At 39.6% G+C, this 21,386-nt stretch overlaps 1 protein-coding gene across 2 annotated transcripts in view; it reads left to right on the top strand.

Moving 5' to 3' along the window:
- Positions 1–21,386, top strand: part of myt1lb (myelin transcription factor 1-like, b) — a 155,773-nt gene that overhangs the window by 51,459 nt on the left and 82,928 nt on the right. For both annotated transcript variants that reach the window (XM_061255079.1, XM_061255070.1), the window contains exons 3-5: positions 1,427–1,481; positions 1,794–1,827; positions 18,171–18,233. In XM_061255079.1, the coding sequence (XP_061111063.1) occupies positions 1,427–1,481; positions 1,794–1,827; positions 18,171–18,233 (152 nt within the window). The remainder of the gene's footprint in view (positions 1–1,426; positions 1,482–1,793; positions 1,828–18,170; positions 18,234–21,386) is intronic.

The raw sequence follows: 21,386 nt of genomic DNA, 5'->3' as shown, positions 1-21,386 counted from the left end.
GGACATCATGTGCATTGGGGGATGCTTGTCTACACTCCCCCAAACAGCAAAGTTTGTAGCAATAACGGAGCAGCCTTGTGGCAAAGGTGCTTGACTGGGACCTGGAAGGTTGTTGCTTGAAGTACCAGTGTAGTCAAAATCAGATCGGTACAAATGTTGGGGTTTTGAGAGAGGCCCTGCACCCTACATTGCTCCAGGGGGGATTGGCCGCTGTTTAGTCTAATCAACTGTAAGTCGCTTTGGATAAAGGTGTTCCATATTACAGAGAAAATTAAAATATATGCAGTCTCCGTCCAAGCCCTGCTCCAGCCCTCCTGCCTTCCGTGTTCCTGTTCCCAAGCCCTGCTCCAGCCCTCCTGCCTTCCGTGTTCCTGTTCCCAAGCCCTGCTCCAGCCCTCCTGCCTTCCGTGTTCCTGTTCCCAAGTCCTGCTCCAGTCCTCCCGCCTCCTGCAGTTACACACCTGGACTGCAGTGTATGCACATGTGTGTTTGTGTGTGTCCACAGATTGTACATTAATGTGTATGTGTATAATAACATATTGTTTTTCAGTTGTTTTGGCAAGCCTCTGTACAATATGTCCTGCCAATAAAACATCTTTATTTAGAAAATTAAATTCAGAAAAAGAGATAGAGAGGGGGATGAAGAACTTCTTGTTTCTTCTTCAATACTATAACTGTTTCGCTGCTGGTACTTCGAATCGCGCTTCAGGAAAGAAAGAGTCGTTACTCGAAATTCGAGGGTGTAAGACAAGTTTCAGCTCTTTATTCATGGTTCCAGGTAGTGTGCACGTTCTCCTGAGCTTTCACCAATCTTACACAATCCTTACTGGGAAATGACAGAGTTTATATCAGTATCTGAAAGGAAATGCTTCATCCATGGTGACAAAACACTCCTTTAGATATGATAATGTCTATTGACAGGTTTCCTGGTTAGGCCAAATGGTTGTGCAGACAAATGGTTGTCGGCACCTAGACCTCAAATCAACGCCAGGAAAGGAAATGTAAATAGAGTGGGGGAAAAAAGGGTGATTGTGGGGATATGCATTTGAATAGGAGCAGAACTTGCGTGTCAACTTTTTAGCTCAGTTACATCTTGAAAAAAACGAAATCTAACAGGGAGAACATGAGAGAGACAGGGAGAAAGAAACAGAGAGAATTATCAATGTATTATTTCGCAACATTCTTTTGCACTGTAGGTGTGCTCTTGCCATGTTGATAAATCCAACTACATGGAACTGAGAGAGAGAGAGAGGGAGGGAGAGAGGGAGGAAGGGAGGGAGGGAGAGAGGGAGAGAGGGAGGGAGGGAGGGAGAGAGAGAGAGGGAGGGCGGGGGGGAGGAGAGTGCACTGTAGGGACTGTAGGACACATCGACAGTCTGGTCATGTAGGATAAGGACGCTGACTGCCTAATAATGTCTCTTCCCAGATGGAGGTGGATGCAGACGGAAAGCGCCATCGCACACGCTCCAAAGGTATCCGAGGTACATCTCTCGAAACCTGCATGGGCCCTGCTCAGGGTGACCTTCCCTAACCCAATATCTCCCTGCATGGCTGCTCCTCCCCCTCTCTCTCTCATTCTTCCTCCTCTTCCCTCCCAAAGCATCATTCCTTCTGCTCTTGTTTTAAAATAAAATATGATATTTTATCATACTCATCCTACTCCCACCGGTTTTGACTTCTTCATGCTTTCCATCATTCCCATACTGTATGGACAAAAACACTTATGCAGCCCTGGTAATTATTATTCTCTCTCTCTTTCTTTCTCTCTCTCATTTTCTCATTCACTCTCTCAGCTGGCGTGGAACCAGCGATACAAGAGCTGTTCAGGTGAGTGAGAATGGACTGAATAAAACTCACGGGCGCCCACCTTTGGCCCCATTAGCGTGAAGGGGAAGAACCCTGGCTGTTAACAGCTGCAGTGCACTTTCACATTTCCCAAGGCATGCTGAGCCCGTCTCTCCATGGGGATGCTGCTGGGAATGGAACCAGCATCACCTCATGTCCTCTCCAGTCCCCTGCTCTCATCGCTCATCTCTATGTTACTCTCTGTCAATTTCAGATTCAAATTCAAGATGCTTTATTGGCAGCATATAGATGCGTGGATTCGTCTGGCAGGGTACTGCAATAAATTGAAATATTAATATGCCTCCTCTCTCTGCTCTCCTGTCTGCACACATCTCCTTCTATATCTCCCTCTCAAATTCAAAATCAAATTCAAGATTTATCGGCAGGGAATATGTTTGTAGATATTGCCAAAGCAAACTGTCTAGATTTGAATATTAATACAGATATGAACATTTCAGGTTAGTAAACTACTGCCTGTCTCTCCAAGGTTAGCTATTTTTAGTTCAGAATATTAGGTAAGAAAATAAACCAAATTGTATTGCAACATCACATTAAGTTCAGAATTATAATAACATGCAGTGAATGAATAATGCACCATGTACTTTTATTAGTCAGCCTTGTTGTCAGACATTCGTGTCCTAACCTGGAGAAGTGAGTGTGACCTACTGTTCACAGAAAATGTCTTTCCACTCCTTGATTAAAGGAGAAATATATACAGTATATACAGGGGTGTGGAAAGTTGACCACCCCTGATTAAACTGCATGTTTTATTGATATTACAAACTTATATTTCTATGTTTTTCACAATTGCTTTTTATTGAATGCATTTTTCAGATTGAAAAAAATAAAACAGCCAATTTGCCATGTGCTAAGGTTTTGGCAGAAACACCTCCATTGGTGGAAATCAAAGCTTCCAAATGGTTCTTGTAGCTAGCTAACAATCTTTCTATTCTTGCTTTAGGAATGTTTTCCTAAAGCAACACTTCCTTGCAGAACCCTTCTAATTTGGAATTCTCAGATCTTCCTACTTGTACTGCATGTTTGAGATTTTCAATAATTTTCAAGACCTTTCCATAACCTTACACTTCGGTTCCTTTTTCAGTAGTTTTGGGTGGTTGATTTTGAGGTATGATATTGTGCAAAAGTTTTTATATTATAATATATATAATATTTTGCCTTAGATGTTTATTTTTGGTTTTCTGCATTAGTGTGTCAGTAGAAAAGAGCAAATTTCCAAATATTTTCCCCCAAAGATTATTTCACAGAGAAAGGTTTGTATTTCATAGGTTGCGCCATTTGCATTCATTCCTTTTTTTCCATGGGGAAATCTGTATAAAATATCCTTCCCTTTAAAAACAATGGTTCCTTATTTCATAACATGTTGGTTGGAAAAACAAACATGGTGGGACATTACCTTTTCTGCATTTTTTAAATCCAGCGTGCTAACAAGGAGAAACTGAGACGGGTGCGTGGGGGTTGGACCGACTTCTGCATGACTCAGAAACAATAGTAAAATAAAGTCCCGTCAGGGCTTTATTCGGGACGAATCCCAGGAGCGTAGTCAAAACAAGCAAAGTCCATACACGTAGATCCAGCCAATAAAACAATAAATAATCCGAAAACACAGTGCCGAGGGAAGAGGCAAATTCGTAGTCGGGAGACGTGCAGGGAGGTCCGGTAGCAGGAGAGCTGTCAGCGGGGCAGAAGTACATGCGGGCGGCAGGCAGGGTCGTAGTCGAGGGCGATGCGGAAGTCGTAACCGTAAACAAAGCAGCGAGACAAAGGTACAATAACAGTAGGCGAGGACGTAGTCAAAAACAAGCGATGGTCAACAAAACAGAAATCAATAAATGGTGGTCGAAAAACAGGCTTGGATCTTAACGTGAAATCAATGGTAAATAATGCTCAAGTGCTGCTTTGATGGACAAGAGGCAGACAATTTCGCAAAGAACAGAAGTGCGACTGGGCTATAAATGCGGGTGTAGACAGGTGTAGACAATTAGTTAGAGAGCAGCAAGGAAATGGAAAACAGGTGCGATGGATGACAAGTTAACAAGGTAATTAGTAATCGTTAGTAATAAACCTATCCTGCCCTAGCATTAGTAAATTAGTAAATGACATGCACGAGAAACGTAAGGTAACATGAACACATGATTAGTATGTTATTATTACCCAATCCTGATCTAGCATTAGTAGATTTAGTAAATAGACAATAGAAACAATTAGGGAGTGAGTGACAGAAAGGGAGAGAGAGAAAGCCGGAAAGCAAGGTTTGCGGAAAGACATGTAAAAGTGTATGTTAAACAATGACCAGTCTACGTAACAATAAACATAAATCAAAACATAACACTAAACGAACTAAGACAATAACCACTCAACATAACAAGGTAAAATAATCGTAACGAAAACATAACTAGACACGACAAGACAATTAATCGAAAAAAGAAATAAACTAAACAACATGACAAACCTAGACTAACATAATACATGATAAGACAATACGTGACTAAGACAAATGATTAAACATAAAACAAGGCAAGACAGACCTGAAACGTGACAGAAACATCAATATAATGTCCATTGTTTATTTCAAATTTTTCCCTCATACCTTTTGGGACAAAGACCCATCATCTTTTTATTTGCCTGTGGTTAAATTGCACATTGTCAGAGGCCGATTTTTATACATTTTGTTTCACCATATATAAATTCCAGCAGTGTTTAGTCCCATTTTTGGGAACCATAATGATTGGGACACAGCAATGTTATGTTAAGAAAGTAGTCATGTTTAGTATTTTGTTGCATGTCCTTTGCATGAAATGACTGCTTGAAGTCTACGATTCATGGGCATCACCAGCTGCTGGGTGTCTTCTATGGTGATGCTCTGCCAGGTCTGTATTGCAGCCATGTTTAGCTCATGCTAAAGTTTTTTCTTCAGCATATGAAAGGCATGTTTAATTAGTTTCAGGATGGGTGATTGCCTTGGCCACTCAGGAAGTGACCATTTTTTAGCTTTGAAAAACGCATTTGTTGCTTGAGCCAATGAGGTTGAGGCATTTGCTTGAACCGGAGGAGATAGGATATGTCTATACACTTCAGAGTTAATTTTCCTACTACCATCAGCAGTAATATCATCAATGGAGATCAGTGTATTTTGATCTTGTTGTACACGTAGTGAGCACGAGGTTTTTATTCAAATCATTTTTTAGACTTATACTGCTGCTGTAGCCTATCCACTTAAGATGTTTGATGTGTTGTGTGTTCAGAGATGTTCTTGTACATACCACTGATATAATGTGTGGTTATTTGAATTACTTTCACCTTCCTGTCAGTTTTGACCAGTCTGCCCCTTTTTCCATTGACCTCTAACCTCTAAGGTGTTTTTGCCTGCAGAACTGCTGCTCACTGGATTTTTTGTGTTTTTTGCATCATTCCTTGCAAACTCTAGATGCTAGTGTGTGTGTGAAAATCACAGGAGATCAGCAGTTTCTGAGATACTCAAACCACCCTGTCTGCCACCAACAATCTCCACTTAGATCACATTTCTTTCCCATTCTGATATTTGGTCTGAAAAACAGCTGAACCTCTTGCCCATGTTTGCATGCTTTTATGCATTTAGTTGCTGCCACATGATTGGCTGGTTAAATATTTGCATTTACGAGCTTGTGTACAGGTCTAACTCATAGATTGCTCACTGACGGTATACAGTCGGCTCTAGAATTTCTGGCACCCTTAAACAAAATTAAGAAAAAGGGCTACATAGAATCAGCAAAATATACTCACTTTATTAGGTACACCTGTACATCAGATTGCTAATGCAAATTTTTGTGGCACCAACTTAGTGCATAATCAATGCATAAGACCATGTTTTTCAGACCGAATGTCAGAATGGGGAAGAAATGCATGCAATTCAGTCTCAGTATGAAAATCGATCTCTGTCTCACCATTGCAATGGCATTCCATATATTTTCTGGAATGTGAGAATTCTTAACAGGGTTCTTTGAAGGGACAATACCTGTGTTTAATAACTGCACCATGCAGAGCCAACATGGTGGCACTTGGTGTGATGCTTCCTGTTTTCAAAGTTCTTGACAGTTCTGCTGTTCTCTATGCAAAGTGTGGAAAATACTGTGGCACGCCCATGTACATGCAAGCAGTGGGTGATTGAAGGCGAATGTCCATTGTAAGTGTCGTTAGTATGTCCCATGAGTGTCACAACATTGGCACGGAAGCCCTACAAAATCAATGCACACTGTCTGCGGTTAGCCCATAGACAGCTTCCACTCATTGGCCATAACATTTCAGGCAGGTCGACCTACTCAACAGTATGAATTTACCTATCGTCATCCTGCTTACTGGTATATTATGCTTTTCTGTAGACTATTTGCAACACTTGCTGATATCACAGCATCTGTTTTATTCCAAATGAGCCCCTACCCACCAAATTATTTGTCACTTCCGGTTCTCTGTACAGTATGAGCAATTAGGCACATTATAAAAATTGTGCTGATCTATTAATGTTATTTATTCTATTAATAACTTTATCTCTGCCTGCAATTATTTGGGCCTGTTATTTATAAATATTGCATCTAACAATAACAATATTTACAGTAGGCTATATTTCATATTCATTCATTCCACCCAATATGTATTCGCAATGAGTTTACCTCCGATGGTACCACATCAGATGTTGGTATAGGGTGAACTGATTGGTGAATATGATCTATCCTTTCCAGGCCTTCAGAGAGCTGTTTCATGACTGCAGTAGCCATGTGTTTGTCAGACAGGTCGGCTGTATACAGCCTCCCAAGGCTTTGGGTAGGTTATCCCACCAGCAGCGGGATTCTTTCTCCCTCCACGGTGAAGGAGATGAGATCATTTCTGGTTCCATTGCAGATTGGGAGACTGTGTGGCCCATGAGAGGATTTCCTTGAACCTTTTTAGGAGCTGGGCAGTGCAAGCTGCTGTTTGGAGAAGGCTTGTTACATCATCTATATAGCACTGCCAGGTTGGCTGCCATTGGCCTGACTGTGATCTTACTACTCTGACCATCTGTCTCCCAACCAATCAGGATGATTTTGGGGTAGGAGGATAGGAGAGATTGAGCAACCCACCCAACTAGCATCCTGCGTTGTATAGCAAACATAGAAGCTGCCAAAGTAGTTGCATATCAGGTTCTGGATGCAGGTTAGGATATAGAACTTCAGAGCAAAGGTGATGAGCAGGTGATGGACTGAGCCGTAGGAATTTGCCAGAGCCAGCCAGACCACGGAGGTCTGACATTGTACATTTGGCCCTCTAGATCTGCTCCCAGATCATGGTTGAGTGTTCCACACAGGTGGGCAACCCTGGGATGCCTGCTTTTTGGCAGCTGATATTGATATAGTTGTTCTCCAAGAGGTAGTTGGTCACTCGTTTTGCCATCACCGAGAAGAAGATTTTTCCTGCTACGGTCAGTAGTGTGATACCTCTGAACTGGCAGTTGCGGGAATCCTGCCCCTTTGCAATGAAGGTGGTCACAGCTCTGCACCACTCTGATGGGATAACTTGGTTCTTCTGGACAACTCTCACCAGTTTCCACTGCACCTTCAGCACCATGGAATAGTTCTTGTAAACCCTGTAAGGTACATTGTTCAATCCTGGAGCTGAGGCAGACCTTGCTTTGTCTACCACCTGCTTTCCACCTGTCCACCTGGGTGGTGTAGTGTCGAACTGTGAGGCTGGTTTGGGTGAGGTACGTGCCCTGGAGAACCAAGTGGGATGTTCTTATCAAGGTCACTTAGCTGGCCCTTGATATGTTCCTCCAGTTCTTGCTCTGTGATCACCAACTCCCTGGCCTCGAGCACGCTTGAAGGGATCTCGGAAGAACCTTGCCCTCTCTTTCTCTTTCTTGCTTCTGCGCTTCCGGATCCATTCTGCCCTCCTTAGGGTCGCCAGTCTGCTTTTGATCTGGCTCCAGAGTGCCTTCAGTCCTTCTTCCTCTTGCTCTTTTGCCTTCCTCCAGGACCTCCTGAGAAGACGCCTTCACTAGTTTGAGGATTTATCTCTCTTGCCTTCCCATCTCCCTGGGGGTGTTCTTCCTCTGGACCATCTCACCGAATCTCTCCTTGCCTTCCTCATAGTTGATGCTAATTTTCAGAAGTTAGAAATACATATTCCATGCTTCACTCACACGCCCAGGACCAGCAAAAAGAGACCAGATGAGTAAATATTGCAGTTAACAAAACATCTTCATGGCAGAAGTCTTGTGTGCGGTTCCCACAAGTGGTGGACATTAAAACCATTTGAAACCAATAAAATAGCTACAGTATGTGTCAGTTCCCCCACACATCTAAAGAAATCTATTGTGTATGCCTTTGTTTGTTGCAACACAGACTGTTGATATGGCAGCACTCCGGAAAAGTTAAGACTAACTTTGCAAAATGTAGATATGTGAGTCGCCATATAAATAAAGCAAACTTGTTGCAAACATTAACCATGGGGTATGTAGGCTGCTGTTTTTTAAGGCAACGAGGTAGAATAGAAAATGCAGAACACCTTTTCCCGTCAGTCAACACTGCAGCGGGTTGAAATCATAACGTGTTTTCAGGAGCTGTTGTGTACTCTCAACATATTGTGTGTTCACGTGATTTTCACAATATTTTTTTGTAAAGGGAAGAGCATACAGTAATCCAGACAGAAAGTAGTTATTCAAACAAAATACATTCCTATCAGTTCAAGGTTCATCATGAAAACCATGAGTATTTTTTTCCCAATTGCTACCACTGGAAATTGGAAAAAATAAAAATACTTAATACTTAAATTCAAGGTATTGGGTCAGTTTTTTCCCCTCTGTTCTAATTTGCATTGTAAATCAAACAATGACTAAACAAACTAAAAAATTCACAATGTCTGCATTTATTTTGGGTAGTTTTTTTAAACAGACATTGAAACATATATTACAACAATACCATTCAGAGAGTCCTCAATGTCAAGTCAGCATTAATATTGAGACAAAGTACATTTTTACATATTTAATGAAGATGAAGGGGCAGACAGAGCATAATCAAAAACAGGCCAAGTTAAAAAAAAAAACAGGGGGTCCAAGAAGCAGGCAGGGGTCAAACACAAGAAAAACAGAAAACCAAAAACCAAACAGACAGAATGCCACAAGGGCAAGGGCAAGGGCTCGGGAACAGGGGGAAGGAATAAAGTGCTTGGAACTCAACAAAAGGACAAGACCAGGTACAACTGAAATGGACAGGTATAAATACACAGGGGAATGAGACAAACTAGGCGGGGCATGGAAGTGAGGGCGGTCTAACAAATAAACATCAGGTGAGACACATGAAAGCGTTATAACACAATCACAAGGGGGAAACGAAAAAGTGGACTGGATTTACAAAGACACGTAATACAAACAGCTCTGGACCAGGGAGTAGACAATTGCACAGAATCAGGAGATGTAGAGATACGAGAGACAGGTGCGAACACTTCACTGAAACTAAGCAAACAATTAGTGATAGAATAGGGAGGCGGAGTTACAGAACATAATTGAAACTGGAGATGTGTTAGTAAGTTAGTACTGTGATTAAATCTAAACTACCCAAATTAAGTGACTGTTAGTTTGTTAGTTAGACAGACAGTAAGTGTATTAATATGATTAGTACTGTACAATATCTCAATTAGTAGTTGTTAGTAAGAATATTGCTTCACAAAATTAACTAGCGAAAGAAGCCAGAAGTAAGGAAAGCAAGATTGGAAGAAAGGTTGAACCCCGGAACTACCATAAACACCCGAATAGTGGAGCACAGAGACAGGGGAGTGACTCGGCTCGTAAACATGCAGACTCAGACATCACAGGGGAAGACGAGTACATCAAATGACTTGATGAGTTTCTCTGAATCAATACTTATTTCTTTCACTGTTGAAACAAAAAAAGGTAAGCTAATGATAGTGTATTTCCAACATATATTTACAGAAAACCTTTCCTATAATTGCATTTCAGTGCAATAGGATGTACAACATTTTCATCCGTAAAGTGTCATTGGGTGCTATATAAATAATATGTATTATTATTATTATTATTATTATTATTATCTCTCCTTTATCTCTATGGGTGACTGTGTGCCATGTCCCAATTGTCCTAAAGTACACTCAGTGAGCACTTATTACGTATTTATTAGACTTATTTTTTAGACTTCTGCTACTGTAGCCTGTCCACTTAGATGTTTGACGTGTTGTGTGTTCAGAGATGCTCTTCTGCATACCACTGTTGTTATGTGAGGTTATCTGCGTTACTGTCACCTTCCTGTCAGCTTTGACCAGTCTGGCCCTTCTCCTCTGGCCTTCTGATTTCCGAATGTATTCATGTGTTTATTCTGTATTTTTTTTCAAAATAATCTTTGTACAGCTGGATAATGTTGAGAGATAATTTGCCCAAACAAGCAAACTAATAACATTGGTGACATGTTTTGCAGAACAGATTTTACCATATGATAGGTCCCTGTATCATTTGTTCATTTGTTATTTAATTTCTGTTACAATGTTGCACTGTTACAAAAAAACTAAGAAGAAAGGAAAACCAGGTTTTTTTTTCTTATTTTTGCTGTTGCAGTGGGAAATCTGGTGACCAGAAAACAATGATAGTGTTTGTATTTGGTTTTGGGTTTACTGTCTTTGGAACATGTAGGAAGGACAAAGTGAAGTTTCAGATCATACATAATGGTACAGTGGTTTCTAAACTCATATAATATAGGAGAAGGAGTGGATGAGTGGAAAGAAAGGATACTATTAGGTAACAACTGCTTTGTCCCTTTGAAAGGACATGTATCACATTTGCAGCTCATTTGTTGAACAATAATAGGCTACTATAGCTTCTAACCTCCTTTCATGTATTTCATTGATGGCGGACTTGCAAAACTCAAAAATGCAAGTTCAATTCCAAACTAGAAATTAAGATCGCTGAGCAATCAGGAAAAATGCCTCCTCCGCCTGCCCTACCACTGCCTTGGTTTGTTTTTCTTCCCAATGTACTGCAATTCCATTTTCAATAGAAGTCCCTGTTATATTGCAGACCATGACTCACCACAGGAAAACTATGCCTTATAAATATGTAGCTATATTGGGACACTGAGATGGATAAATTATGCTTGGCTGTTAAGTTGGAATCCATCTTGAAAGTATGTTCATGTCCACATTGAATAACCACACTATATGCATTTCACCAACTTGCGCTATGGCATAGATTTATTGCAAACCATGAGTACAGATTAAATCACCATGACGTCACAACAGCAAAGAACTTAGTTCCGGGTTGATAAGATTAAGGAATGTGAATAGCAGGCAGTGCTTTCTGTGTCATTTAACCAAGATCTGAACACGTAGTCAATGTTGGAATATAAAAATAATTTATGAAAACTGAACAAAATAGTTTTATTTCGTTCAGCAGCTAACGTCAGCTAGCCAACATCATTAACATGAATGTCCAGTACAAACTTGTTAGCTTGCATTATTAATTTAACATCACCACCAACACTAGTTAACAGGCAAGGTTGGATTTAACGTTTCATGTTTGTAAAGTTATCATCCTAGTGTTTCTCTGTATGGCTGCCGATGAGCGTCTGGTGTTATGTAACATTAGCTGCCAAGAATACAATTAGAAGTTCCGGTTTAGATTTTTGTTTTTTTGCCCATGTTTTTGACACTTTGAAACTTATGTTGGGCATTCATGTAAATTGGTATTCTTTTCACAGTGTTATTTTTTCCTGTTTCTGTCTCCAAACCGTAGTTGGGACTGTGCCAAGCAACTGAGGCCGCCCTGTAAATGGACTGTAGGATCTGGATTATCTTCCCTTTTATGAATCGGAAAAAAAGCCCAATCCACTGTGTGCCAGATTACATTTGGCATTACAGTACCAAACATAACACGATTTGAGCATAGTTAACTAGCTAACTGTTCCTACGATTTTTAAGTAACGTTACTTCATTCCGTGGCTGTGTGGCCACCTGGAACTTTCCTAGCGACCTTTTTACAAACATTCTGATAGCCCAAAAAACTTTAGTAAATTGTTGTTACACCTCTTTTTCAATTGGCCATATGACCTTGACCTCTGACCAATATAGTTTTGATAAATACGTGCCCCAAGTCAAGTTCAAGTTGATACTTTGTTTGTCCTCATCGCACATTCTTGATGAATTGGTGAAAACGCGTTTTCCAAGATGGCCGCCCTACCAGACAAAGGTAGGTCAAGGTCACAAAACAAATAGATGTTGCACAACTTAAGGAACTATACTCTCTGATGTACAAGGACTAGTTACAGGGCCTTGTGCTTTTTGAGATTCCGCCTGGCCAGAAGGTGAAAAAAAAATTGAGAGGGGTTTTGGACTAGAGGGTGCACATGACACATATAATTAATGTGGGGTGAGGCCTAACAAGTTTCCCTGAAAATACCTCTTCTGAAAATGATAATTTTGGAGAAGATAAAGTATTGGGCTTTTACACAAATGTATAAACAATTTGCCTTTCCGATTGTATTCCATAAGTGAGCAAAAGACGCTAACAAGAGAGACGAGCAAGAATACATGCAAAATGTATTCAATTTAACTGTATAAATGTATATGCTAAACAAAACTTATACTGATGACAATATTGACTGTGCTGAAAATTATACTACTAAGTCTAATTTTTAAACGAACTAAGTTTCCAAGTCTGACGACAAAGTTTAACGAATAGCTGTTTATAAATGCAAAAAATACACACAAGAGTATAATGGGTAAAGAATAGCATGTCCACATTTAAAGCCTGTCACAATGTTGTTTTTTCCTTCCTATTCCTATGAGACTTCATTCACTGTTTGATTTGGTTGAACTCACACTCAACATATAACAAAAAAAGGAAGGGGGAGTGTTTACAGTGTGCATATGAAGTCATGAGGCATGAAACAATGTTATAATTGACAAGAAACTGTAAATGGTAAGACCATCTCACGACATACATTACAAAACATTTTTGTGAACAAACTTACCATACATTTACCATACATTTTACCATACTTTTTTGCCAGAATGGGGAAGAAATGTGATCTGAGTGATGATTGTTGGTGCCAGACAGGCTGGTTTGAATACCACATAAATTGCTGATCTCTTGGGATTTTCATGCACAACAGTCTCTACAGTTTGCACAGAATGGTGCGAAAAACAAAAAACATCCAGTGAGAAGCAGTTCTGCTGGCAAAAACGCCTTCATAATGAGAGAGGTCAGTGGAGAAGTGTCAGACTGGTCAAAGCTGACAGGAAGGTGACAGTAATGCAAATAATTACAACAATGACATGCATAAGACCATCTCTGAACACAAAATGTGTCAAACCTCTTAAGTGGATAGGCTACAGCAGCAGAAAACCAATAAGTGAAAAAAAATAAGTCTAATAAATACCTGATAAAGTACTCACTGAGTGTGTATGCCTTCTCTGTAGAGCTTTGTGTGCCCCTTTATCTTTCTGAATTCAATAAATTAACAGTTGGTCTTTTTGAAAAAGAGAGTTGAGTTGCATATAAATAGATGCAAAACATAACCATGATTAAAATGTCTATGTTGCTAATTTGATTACCACAGAACTGTTCTGAGAACTGTATGAGCATTCTGTGTCTAATATACGTTCCTTCCTCATGAAATTCCCTATTCCCTATTTCAGTATTTTGGTACTGTATTCTTCTGGAAACAGACGTTTCAGCTCTATAATGATAATGCAAGCCCTCTCATGATGAAAAAGGGTATTGTTGCCCTCCTACTGTCAGAACCTGCAACTATCTATCTAGATTAGAGTGCTCACATTTGCCACCTGGTGGTGGTTGTGTGAACAACAAGTAGTTACTGTCAAAAAAAAAGAAGAAATAATATATGCAAATTTGCCGCTGCCCAGGAGATCTCTCGAGGGGGGAAACACAAAACAACTGTTTATCAAGTGCTATGGCACTCAGGTGTCATGTAAATGAAGCTAAATAATTGTTCTTGTGAAAATATATGACAAAAAAATAGATGACAAAAGATTGGTTCATAATTAACTGTAAAGAATGGCACTGATGTAGTCCTACAGACAAGGGAAGGCCCATTTCACAAAGCTAGACTTTGACTATGGCTTAGATATAACATATAGTCAGACTTCGGATAGACATCTATATTTATCCGTTGCACAAAGCAGTTTAGTTCTTGACTTAAGCAGGAGTACGGTACGATGAATTCTGAGTAAATTAAGACTTTATTCAAAGTAAAAAAAAATGGCCGACCAAGTTTCCACATCCGTTTACCCCAGCAGAAAATGTTTTTTCTTTTGGAAGAATTCAACACATTCAAGGACATTTTACTTGTAAAATTCAGCAAAGAGTGTAACAATAAGAAGAGAAACGTGATATGGAAAAAAAATTCAGCGTTAATCTGTCCGTTGACAGGAGCATCAGAGACATTCAAAAAATATATAAAAACATGGCACAAGATACAAAATAATTATTCAAAAGAAGAAGTCCACAGGAAATGCTTAAAGATATTATAGAAATGGTGCTGAACTATATGGTGGCCAGTCACCTCTGTTTTGCCGAATAAACGATGGATGGAAAAGCGGAGTATGTGGGGTCAACAAGGGTGTGACTACCGGGGCTCCCCCACCAACACACCCAGTGCTGGCACTGACAGCAGCTCACCCAGTCAATAGGGAGAGACAGGTAATATTAGGCCAATAATGTCTCTTGTAATTGTTTTGGTGACACAAGTTTTACTTTCTGAAGGTTGTTTTGGTAGGATAATGTTGAGTGAGGAAGCTACCGCCAAGTTACATGTCAACAAACACTATAACGCAGGCTTCAGAATAAAGTAGTGCTTCTGTTCTTTATTTTTCTTAGCGGTCTTTGAGCGTTCTGGATGACACTCTGGAGGAGGAGGTGATAAGACTGGGGAGGGGACGGGAGATGGGGAGAGTCAGCTGCAGCTGGTCCGAGCGGAGTGGTCTGCCCTTCAGTAACAGAGGGAACCACTGCAACTCTGTCCATGGTGCTAAACAAACAATACCAAAATCTTCAAAAATGTAATACCTTGAAGTTTCTGTAATTGAGGAAATTTTAACATGAATTCACTTAGTTGTGATTTCAGGCAGATAAAAGTCTGTCAACATACATCTGTTGTACATATCGACCAGTTCCATTCTTCTCCTCTGAATCTTCTACGTCCTCCTTCATGACGATATTCATCTCTGACATAGATGGCTATCTGTAGTCTGACTATGTGTTATATCTAAGCCATAGTCAAAGTCTAGCTTTGTGAAACGGGCCCTCTCTTGTCTGTAGGACTATATCAGTGCCATTCTTTACAGTTAAGTATGAACCAATCTTTTGTCATGTATTTTTTTGTCATATATTTTCTCATGAAAAATTCCTTTTGGGTTAGGAAGCCGGAGATCCCTTATAATTAATGAAAACGTGATAACTATTTAAAATTTGTATTAAAGTATTAATTATAGCCTATTAAAAAATTACTATTAAAATAGCCTGTTTTTGTCAGATACCTTGCCAAGTTCTGCAGCGCAACAGTTGCACAGGTGATGTTGCAGACTCTGTCAGATGCCATCCGCATTCTCCATGAAGAAATTGAAAACGCCTCTTCAGTATTCCAAAGGCCCTCTCTACTGTGTTACAAGTCGAACTGTGAGCTGTATTGTAGTTCCTCTGTGCACGCGTGTTAGGGCTCAGGAATGGAGTAAGGAGCCATGGTTTCCAGAGTCCCCTACCAGGACTCCATCAATGATGCCTTGCTCAAAGGCGAGGTAAAGTTTTGCAGTATTCGCGAGTCATGAATTGATGCGGGCCAACGGGCAATACAGTTGAGGAACCAGAGATTGGGATCACAGATAGCCTGAATGTTTAGGCTGTGATATCTTTTTCTGTTTACAAACAAAAGTTCATCAATTGAGTCCCATCAATGCTCCTATCACGTTGGGAAACCATGCAATACTGAAAAACCCACTTTAGATTTTATTTAGCTCAGCAGGTTGGTTTGGAAACTGAGGGAGCTTATTTGAAAGTGCCTTCAATACCCTGTGTACAACCTGTGATGCTAAAGATTTGCTGAGAGCCACAGTGTCACCAGCAACATTTAGGAAACTTCCTGTTGCATAAAATCTCCACGCAGTGCGAACCTGTAGCAGAGCTGGGATGCTATGGCTTCTTAATGTGGCAGGGCTCAGTACTTCTGCTAATTCTACAGTCAGGCTTAGGATAGTTTAAATAAAAACGACTGACGATGTCCTCGCTGCTGTATATTTCCAGTGGGTTACTGCGGTCTCTAAAGACTCTTTCCCTTCCCATAACAATGTTAGCAAACCACACATTATGTTTTCCTCTTTTTTGTTGTTGGGTGCTACTGGTCAGCACTGTGTTACTGATTGTTACCATGGTGGGTAAGGTGTCTAAACATTCCTTCATCTCCTAGATATTTCAGTGGCATTTGTGTCTTCCTCTGTTTTTGTCCATGGAATTGCAAGATGGTAACATCCTTCAGGAGAAAGATTCTGGCAATTTCACACTCGGTTCAGCATTCAGAATTTGGAGAGATGTTGCTTTCATGTTTTTTCCCTCTTAAAAAATCTGATTAAAAATCTCATCTCCCCTCTTCTCCACTGTATTGCCTGTTAATCCAAAAACAGTGATTAATCAAGCATTCGATATCAAGCCCGACATGAGACATCAATAATGCCGATAATGCTGATCTGTGTGCACTGCCTCTGGGTTGAGATAAATCTCTGGGACCAATAAAATGCAGTCTGGCCAATGCAGAAAACACATAGAGATGCGATGTTAATGCCATAATATTATTAGTAATTCTATATGTTTATGCTGTAACATATTTAAGGCTCATCATTTTAGGAGTTAATTTTTTATAAAAACATCTGGGAAAGTTTCAGGTTTTATTTTTCATTTAAAAAAATGTGTGAAAATCGTATTAAAAATGTGATATTAAAAAAAATGGGTGGCATAATTTCCTGGTAAATGTTTTACTTCAATTTTAAACATTGTTCTTTTTTTGACCATTGGTTTTGTGAATGGAACAATGAATGGAACAGTGCACATTCCAAGATTGGATACGTTGTGCCTGCTATTTCAACTGCACACTTAATGATGTTCGCACAATGACATAAACAAGAAATAGGCCTAACATTGCTGTAATAATGACAAAATCATTCTAATACAAAATACTAAGGAATCCTGTTTAATCCCTTGAACTGCATGGTCAGAGTTGATTATTCTTTTATAAAAGTGATTATTCTTTTAATTCTTTTTAACAGTGAATAGTGAAAAGTAATAAAACTAACGATTCTATTAGTATAAATTATTTTACAATACCACTGTTTTAGCAACAACGGTTCTTTATGTGCATCAACAAAAGAAGCATGGGGTGACCTCAACCCCAATGCATTTTAGAACTTCACATGAATCAGGCTGAAATTGGTATTCTTTTCACAGTGTTATTTTTTCCTGCTTCTGTCTCCAAACTGTAGTTGGGAGACACAGGGGAACAGAACCACTATTCTTTTTCTATTCCCGGGCTGAAGCTGCTAATTATAGTTAGTTAGCTGGAGCTGCACAGTTCACTCATCAGCAACCTCGGAGTAACACCCAACCTAAGCACTTAGCTGCAAAAATGATGAGTCCTTTGGCATTTGCTTCTTATATTGTACCAAAGAAAATGACATTACCTCCCTTGAACTATCGTCTTTTCTCCATGACCATGCTCTCTTTTAAAAGGCACACACAATGCAAAACTCCACTCACTCTCTCACCATTCCCAGCAGTCTCACATTCATACATGGACCAATCACCAGATTCCCACTCTTAAAGCTGCATACCTTCATTCACCAATGACGGCAATGGTCTAGAGAACCAAATCCATAATAGATTTGAATTCCAAAAACATTTCAAAGGCAGAGAACCATCAATAGAAAATCCTTTAAAAAAATTTGAGAAATTGGTTAAAACTGACAATGATGAACCTTGAATATAATGTATAACCTTCTGATTATGCTGTAGCCTGTGTTGAACACATTAATAATAAATGCAAGCAGAAAAATAAATAAATAAATAGGGTTTCAGCACTTTGTGCATGGACCCCAAATAATAATAATAATATGATTGTGTCTCTTATTATTGCTATTATTGCTCAAGGTGCTTATGTCAATGGCGAATTGACATAGTTAGTATATGGAAATGTATGGAAGGTTTGCACGAACAAATCAAGAAATCTATGCAGTACGGATTTAAAGCTACACATAATGTGCAAGTTAAATCTTGTCTCTTGTTGTTATAGCTGCCCAACGCCAGGCTGTGATGGGAGTGGACATGTTAGCGGCAAATATGCAAGACACCGCAGGTAAAGACGTCCCTTTCCACCTGTTTACTAAAAAGAGCCCCCTGTTTGAGACAGTCAGCTACATGCTATGTGAAACTAGAAAACCTTTTTTTGCCAGCAATATATTAGGCTCAACACTTATACCATATATATACTCACTGAGCACTTTATTAGGTAGACCTGTACACCAGTTTATTAATGCAAATATTTAATCAGCCAATCATGTGGCAGCAACTAAATGCATGCAAGCATGCGGACATGGTCAAGAGGTTGAGATGTTTTTCAGACCAAATGTCAGAATGTAGGAAAAATGTAATCTAAGTGACTAATCTAAGTGAATAATTGTTGGTGCCAGACAGGGTGGTTTGAGTATCCTAGAAACTGCTGAACTCCTGGGATTTTCACATACAACAGTCTCTAGAGTTTGCAGATAATGGTGCCAAAAAACAACCAGTGCTGGCAGTTCTGCAAGCAAAACCGCTTTGTTAATGAGAGAGGTCAGAGGAGAATGGCCAGACTTGTCAAAGCTGACAGGAAGGTGACAGTAATGCAGATAACCACACATTACAACAGTGGTATGCAGAAAGGCATTTCTGAACACATTTCCGATAAAATATACATCAATTTGTAGGTTTCTTTTTTGGCAGGCTCAACATCTTTTAAAAACATGACTACAAATTTAACGTTTAATTCTTATTTCCGTGATATTTTGTGTGTAGGTTACATGTAGCCGGTTGCATCACTTTTAATTATTGCCTCGGTGCTGTTTACTTCATTCACCACCTTTTCTGTAATGTATAGTTTAGTTATAGTTGATCTTTTAAGTTGATTTTTAGTCCTCGTTCCCCCTCTCAATGGTTGTATGGTGTTTGTGAAAAAGAGTGAGGTTTGCCATCACTGGTTAGACACTGCAGTACTGCACATCAGTGACTGGTTGCAGTGAACTGTGGTCTGCCATGGCTTAAGGCACGTTTAACATACTCTCTGTCTTCACATAATCTTCACTAAATCTTGTCATTTTCCTCATACCTGCTCCACTGCCTGTTTCAATTCACACCACTGTGCTATTGGTCTGATGATCCTAGTCTTCCACAGGGTGTTCAGTGTGTTCTGTCCATTAGGGCTGGGATCTCATTAAATGTAGGAAATGTAGGAAAAGTATGGAATCTATGAATTTTAAAATGCTCATCATGTTCGTAAGAAGGATTTTTCAATTAATTGCATTTCAGTTAATTTCCTATTGAAATGTCATGAATTCATAGTCATGAATGTCTGAGCACTCGCAATGGAGATAGAAAAACGATTGTGAAGGACAACTGTAGGCCTATCATGTTAACTAAAAAAACATATGCTGTGCATGATGGTAGAAATGACAGAAGATTGTGCTTTGCATTAGTGAGGCATTCTGTCACGCCACAGCAAAACATATGATTACCATGGTGCTGGTACTTTCTTTGAGACAAAGCATATTCCTGGCAGTGTTTATTAAGATGAAAGGGAAGACTTCATGAATATTTCTGATTGTTTTTCTGCTGTTTTTGTGTGTGGGGGAGAACGCAGCTCACTTGCATATCCTTGCTTCTCAGTGCATGTGTAGGGGCTGTGCTTTGCCATTCTTCTTGAGATACATAATGTTTCTGTTTTTACAGTTAATGTGTTTCTTTATATGAGTTTCTAAAAATAAATTATCTTAATCTCCACTCATCCCATTTAGAAAGACATAAATAAATATTTGTCTAATTGGGGAAGAGTGAGCCCGTGTTTGCCTCATTATTCTGTGTGAAAAGGGCTTGTATAATGTAGGAAGGCCTTACATTTCACGTAAACACTGATGTGCTAGTTCCAAGAAACCTGCCAGGGAGCTGTATTGGCTGAATGAATCATCGCTGCTTTAATGTTTATTCATCATTTGGGATGCCTCCCATTAAAGCCCTGTAGTAATTCTGAGGTTCTCGCTGTTTGTCTTATCACGGTCAGCTTTCTGAAAAGCTGCGCTACGGTGCCAGATCTCAGTGACTACAGAGATAAGAGCTGCAAGGGGAATTGGCTGTGGCACTTTTGGCACTCAACCTGCTCTATTCTATCTTGGCGTGAAACTGATTGTAGAATGTACATTGTTTTTGTGCGCTTTATTCTTCTTTTTTTCCAAGGACATGGGAATGAAAGTGGAGCTGTGTTAGTTGGACACTTAATCTGAGATGTCAGAGTCGAAGCACGGGGGCCAGCAGGAAATTATGAAGTGAATGAAACCTTTTAATTATTCACTCTGATTGCGCAATATGACGAGCGTAATGGCGGGTCCCAAGTTTTGGCGTTTAATGCTGATATTGTGGGTCCACTTCCTGCTAGTATTTTATATTTTAATACATTTTATTTTTTTATGAATTCAAAATGATTGTTGAAACTGGGAGTCCTTACCTCCTATTTTTGAGAAGCCCACACAGTTCCCATATAGTAGCACTCAGTGCTGCTATGCTTGGAACGTTCATACTGTAGATGTCAATTCCCCCCACAACCCTGGATTCGTTCTTTTACAGTCAAGGAAAGTCAGGCTCTAGCACTTGTGTTGCACTGTGCCCATGAGATATGCCTCTTCAACCACCTTCATTTCACAAGATCGTTACCTAAAAAAAGAAAAAGCCAACAATACAAATACAACACCGAGTCGACTGGCGCACTGGGGCTCTCTTTCGACGTTCGTCCTTGCTGAGCTAATTAATACTCTGAATCTCATTTGCATACTTATAAAAGTGTTTTGATTCTCCGACAGAAGCCGTGAGAAGGTAACATCATTAATATGTTAATTAGCCTTGTGCTAGGTTTTTTTCTGTCTCTCTTCTTCACGTGAGAATGAGATACATCCTCTTCAGCCGCATTGCAATTTTAAGTGCATACAGATTCAATAGCGCAAAAATATTCATATCCAGATAGATTGTCTATAGAGACGTACAGTACAAGTCTATAGAGGTGTACAGTACATGATCGATTTAGGAGAAATTATGTACAATTTAATAATAGTATTCTAATAATTTTAATTAAATGTAATTCATTTAGAAGATGTGAAGTCTGTTTCTTCATCCTAGTCCCTGGGACTTGTTTATTTGATGAGGAGTTACAGTGTCTAAATTACATGTGTTCGGAAACGTATTGTTTCTAACCACTCATACGCTCATT

The sequence above is a fragment of the Conger conger genome, chromosome 1 (genome assembly GCF_963514075.1).
Source record: "Conger conger chromosome 1, fConCon1.1, whole genome shotgun sequence".
Classification (NCBI taxonomy): domain Eukaryota; kingdom Metazoa; phylum Chordata; class Actinopteri; order Anguilliformes; family Congridae; genus Conger; species Conger conger.
This window is presented reverse-complemented; position numbering and strand designations above follow the sequence as displayed.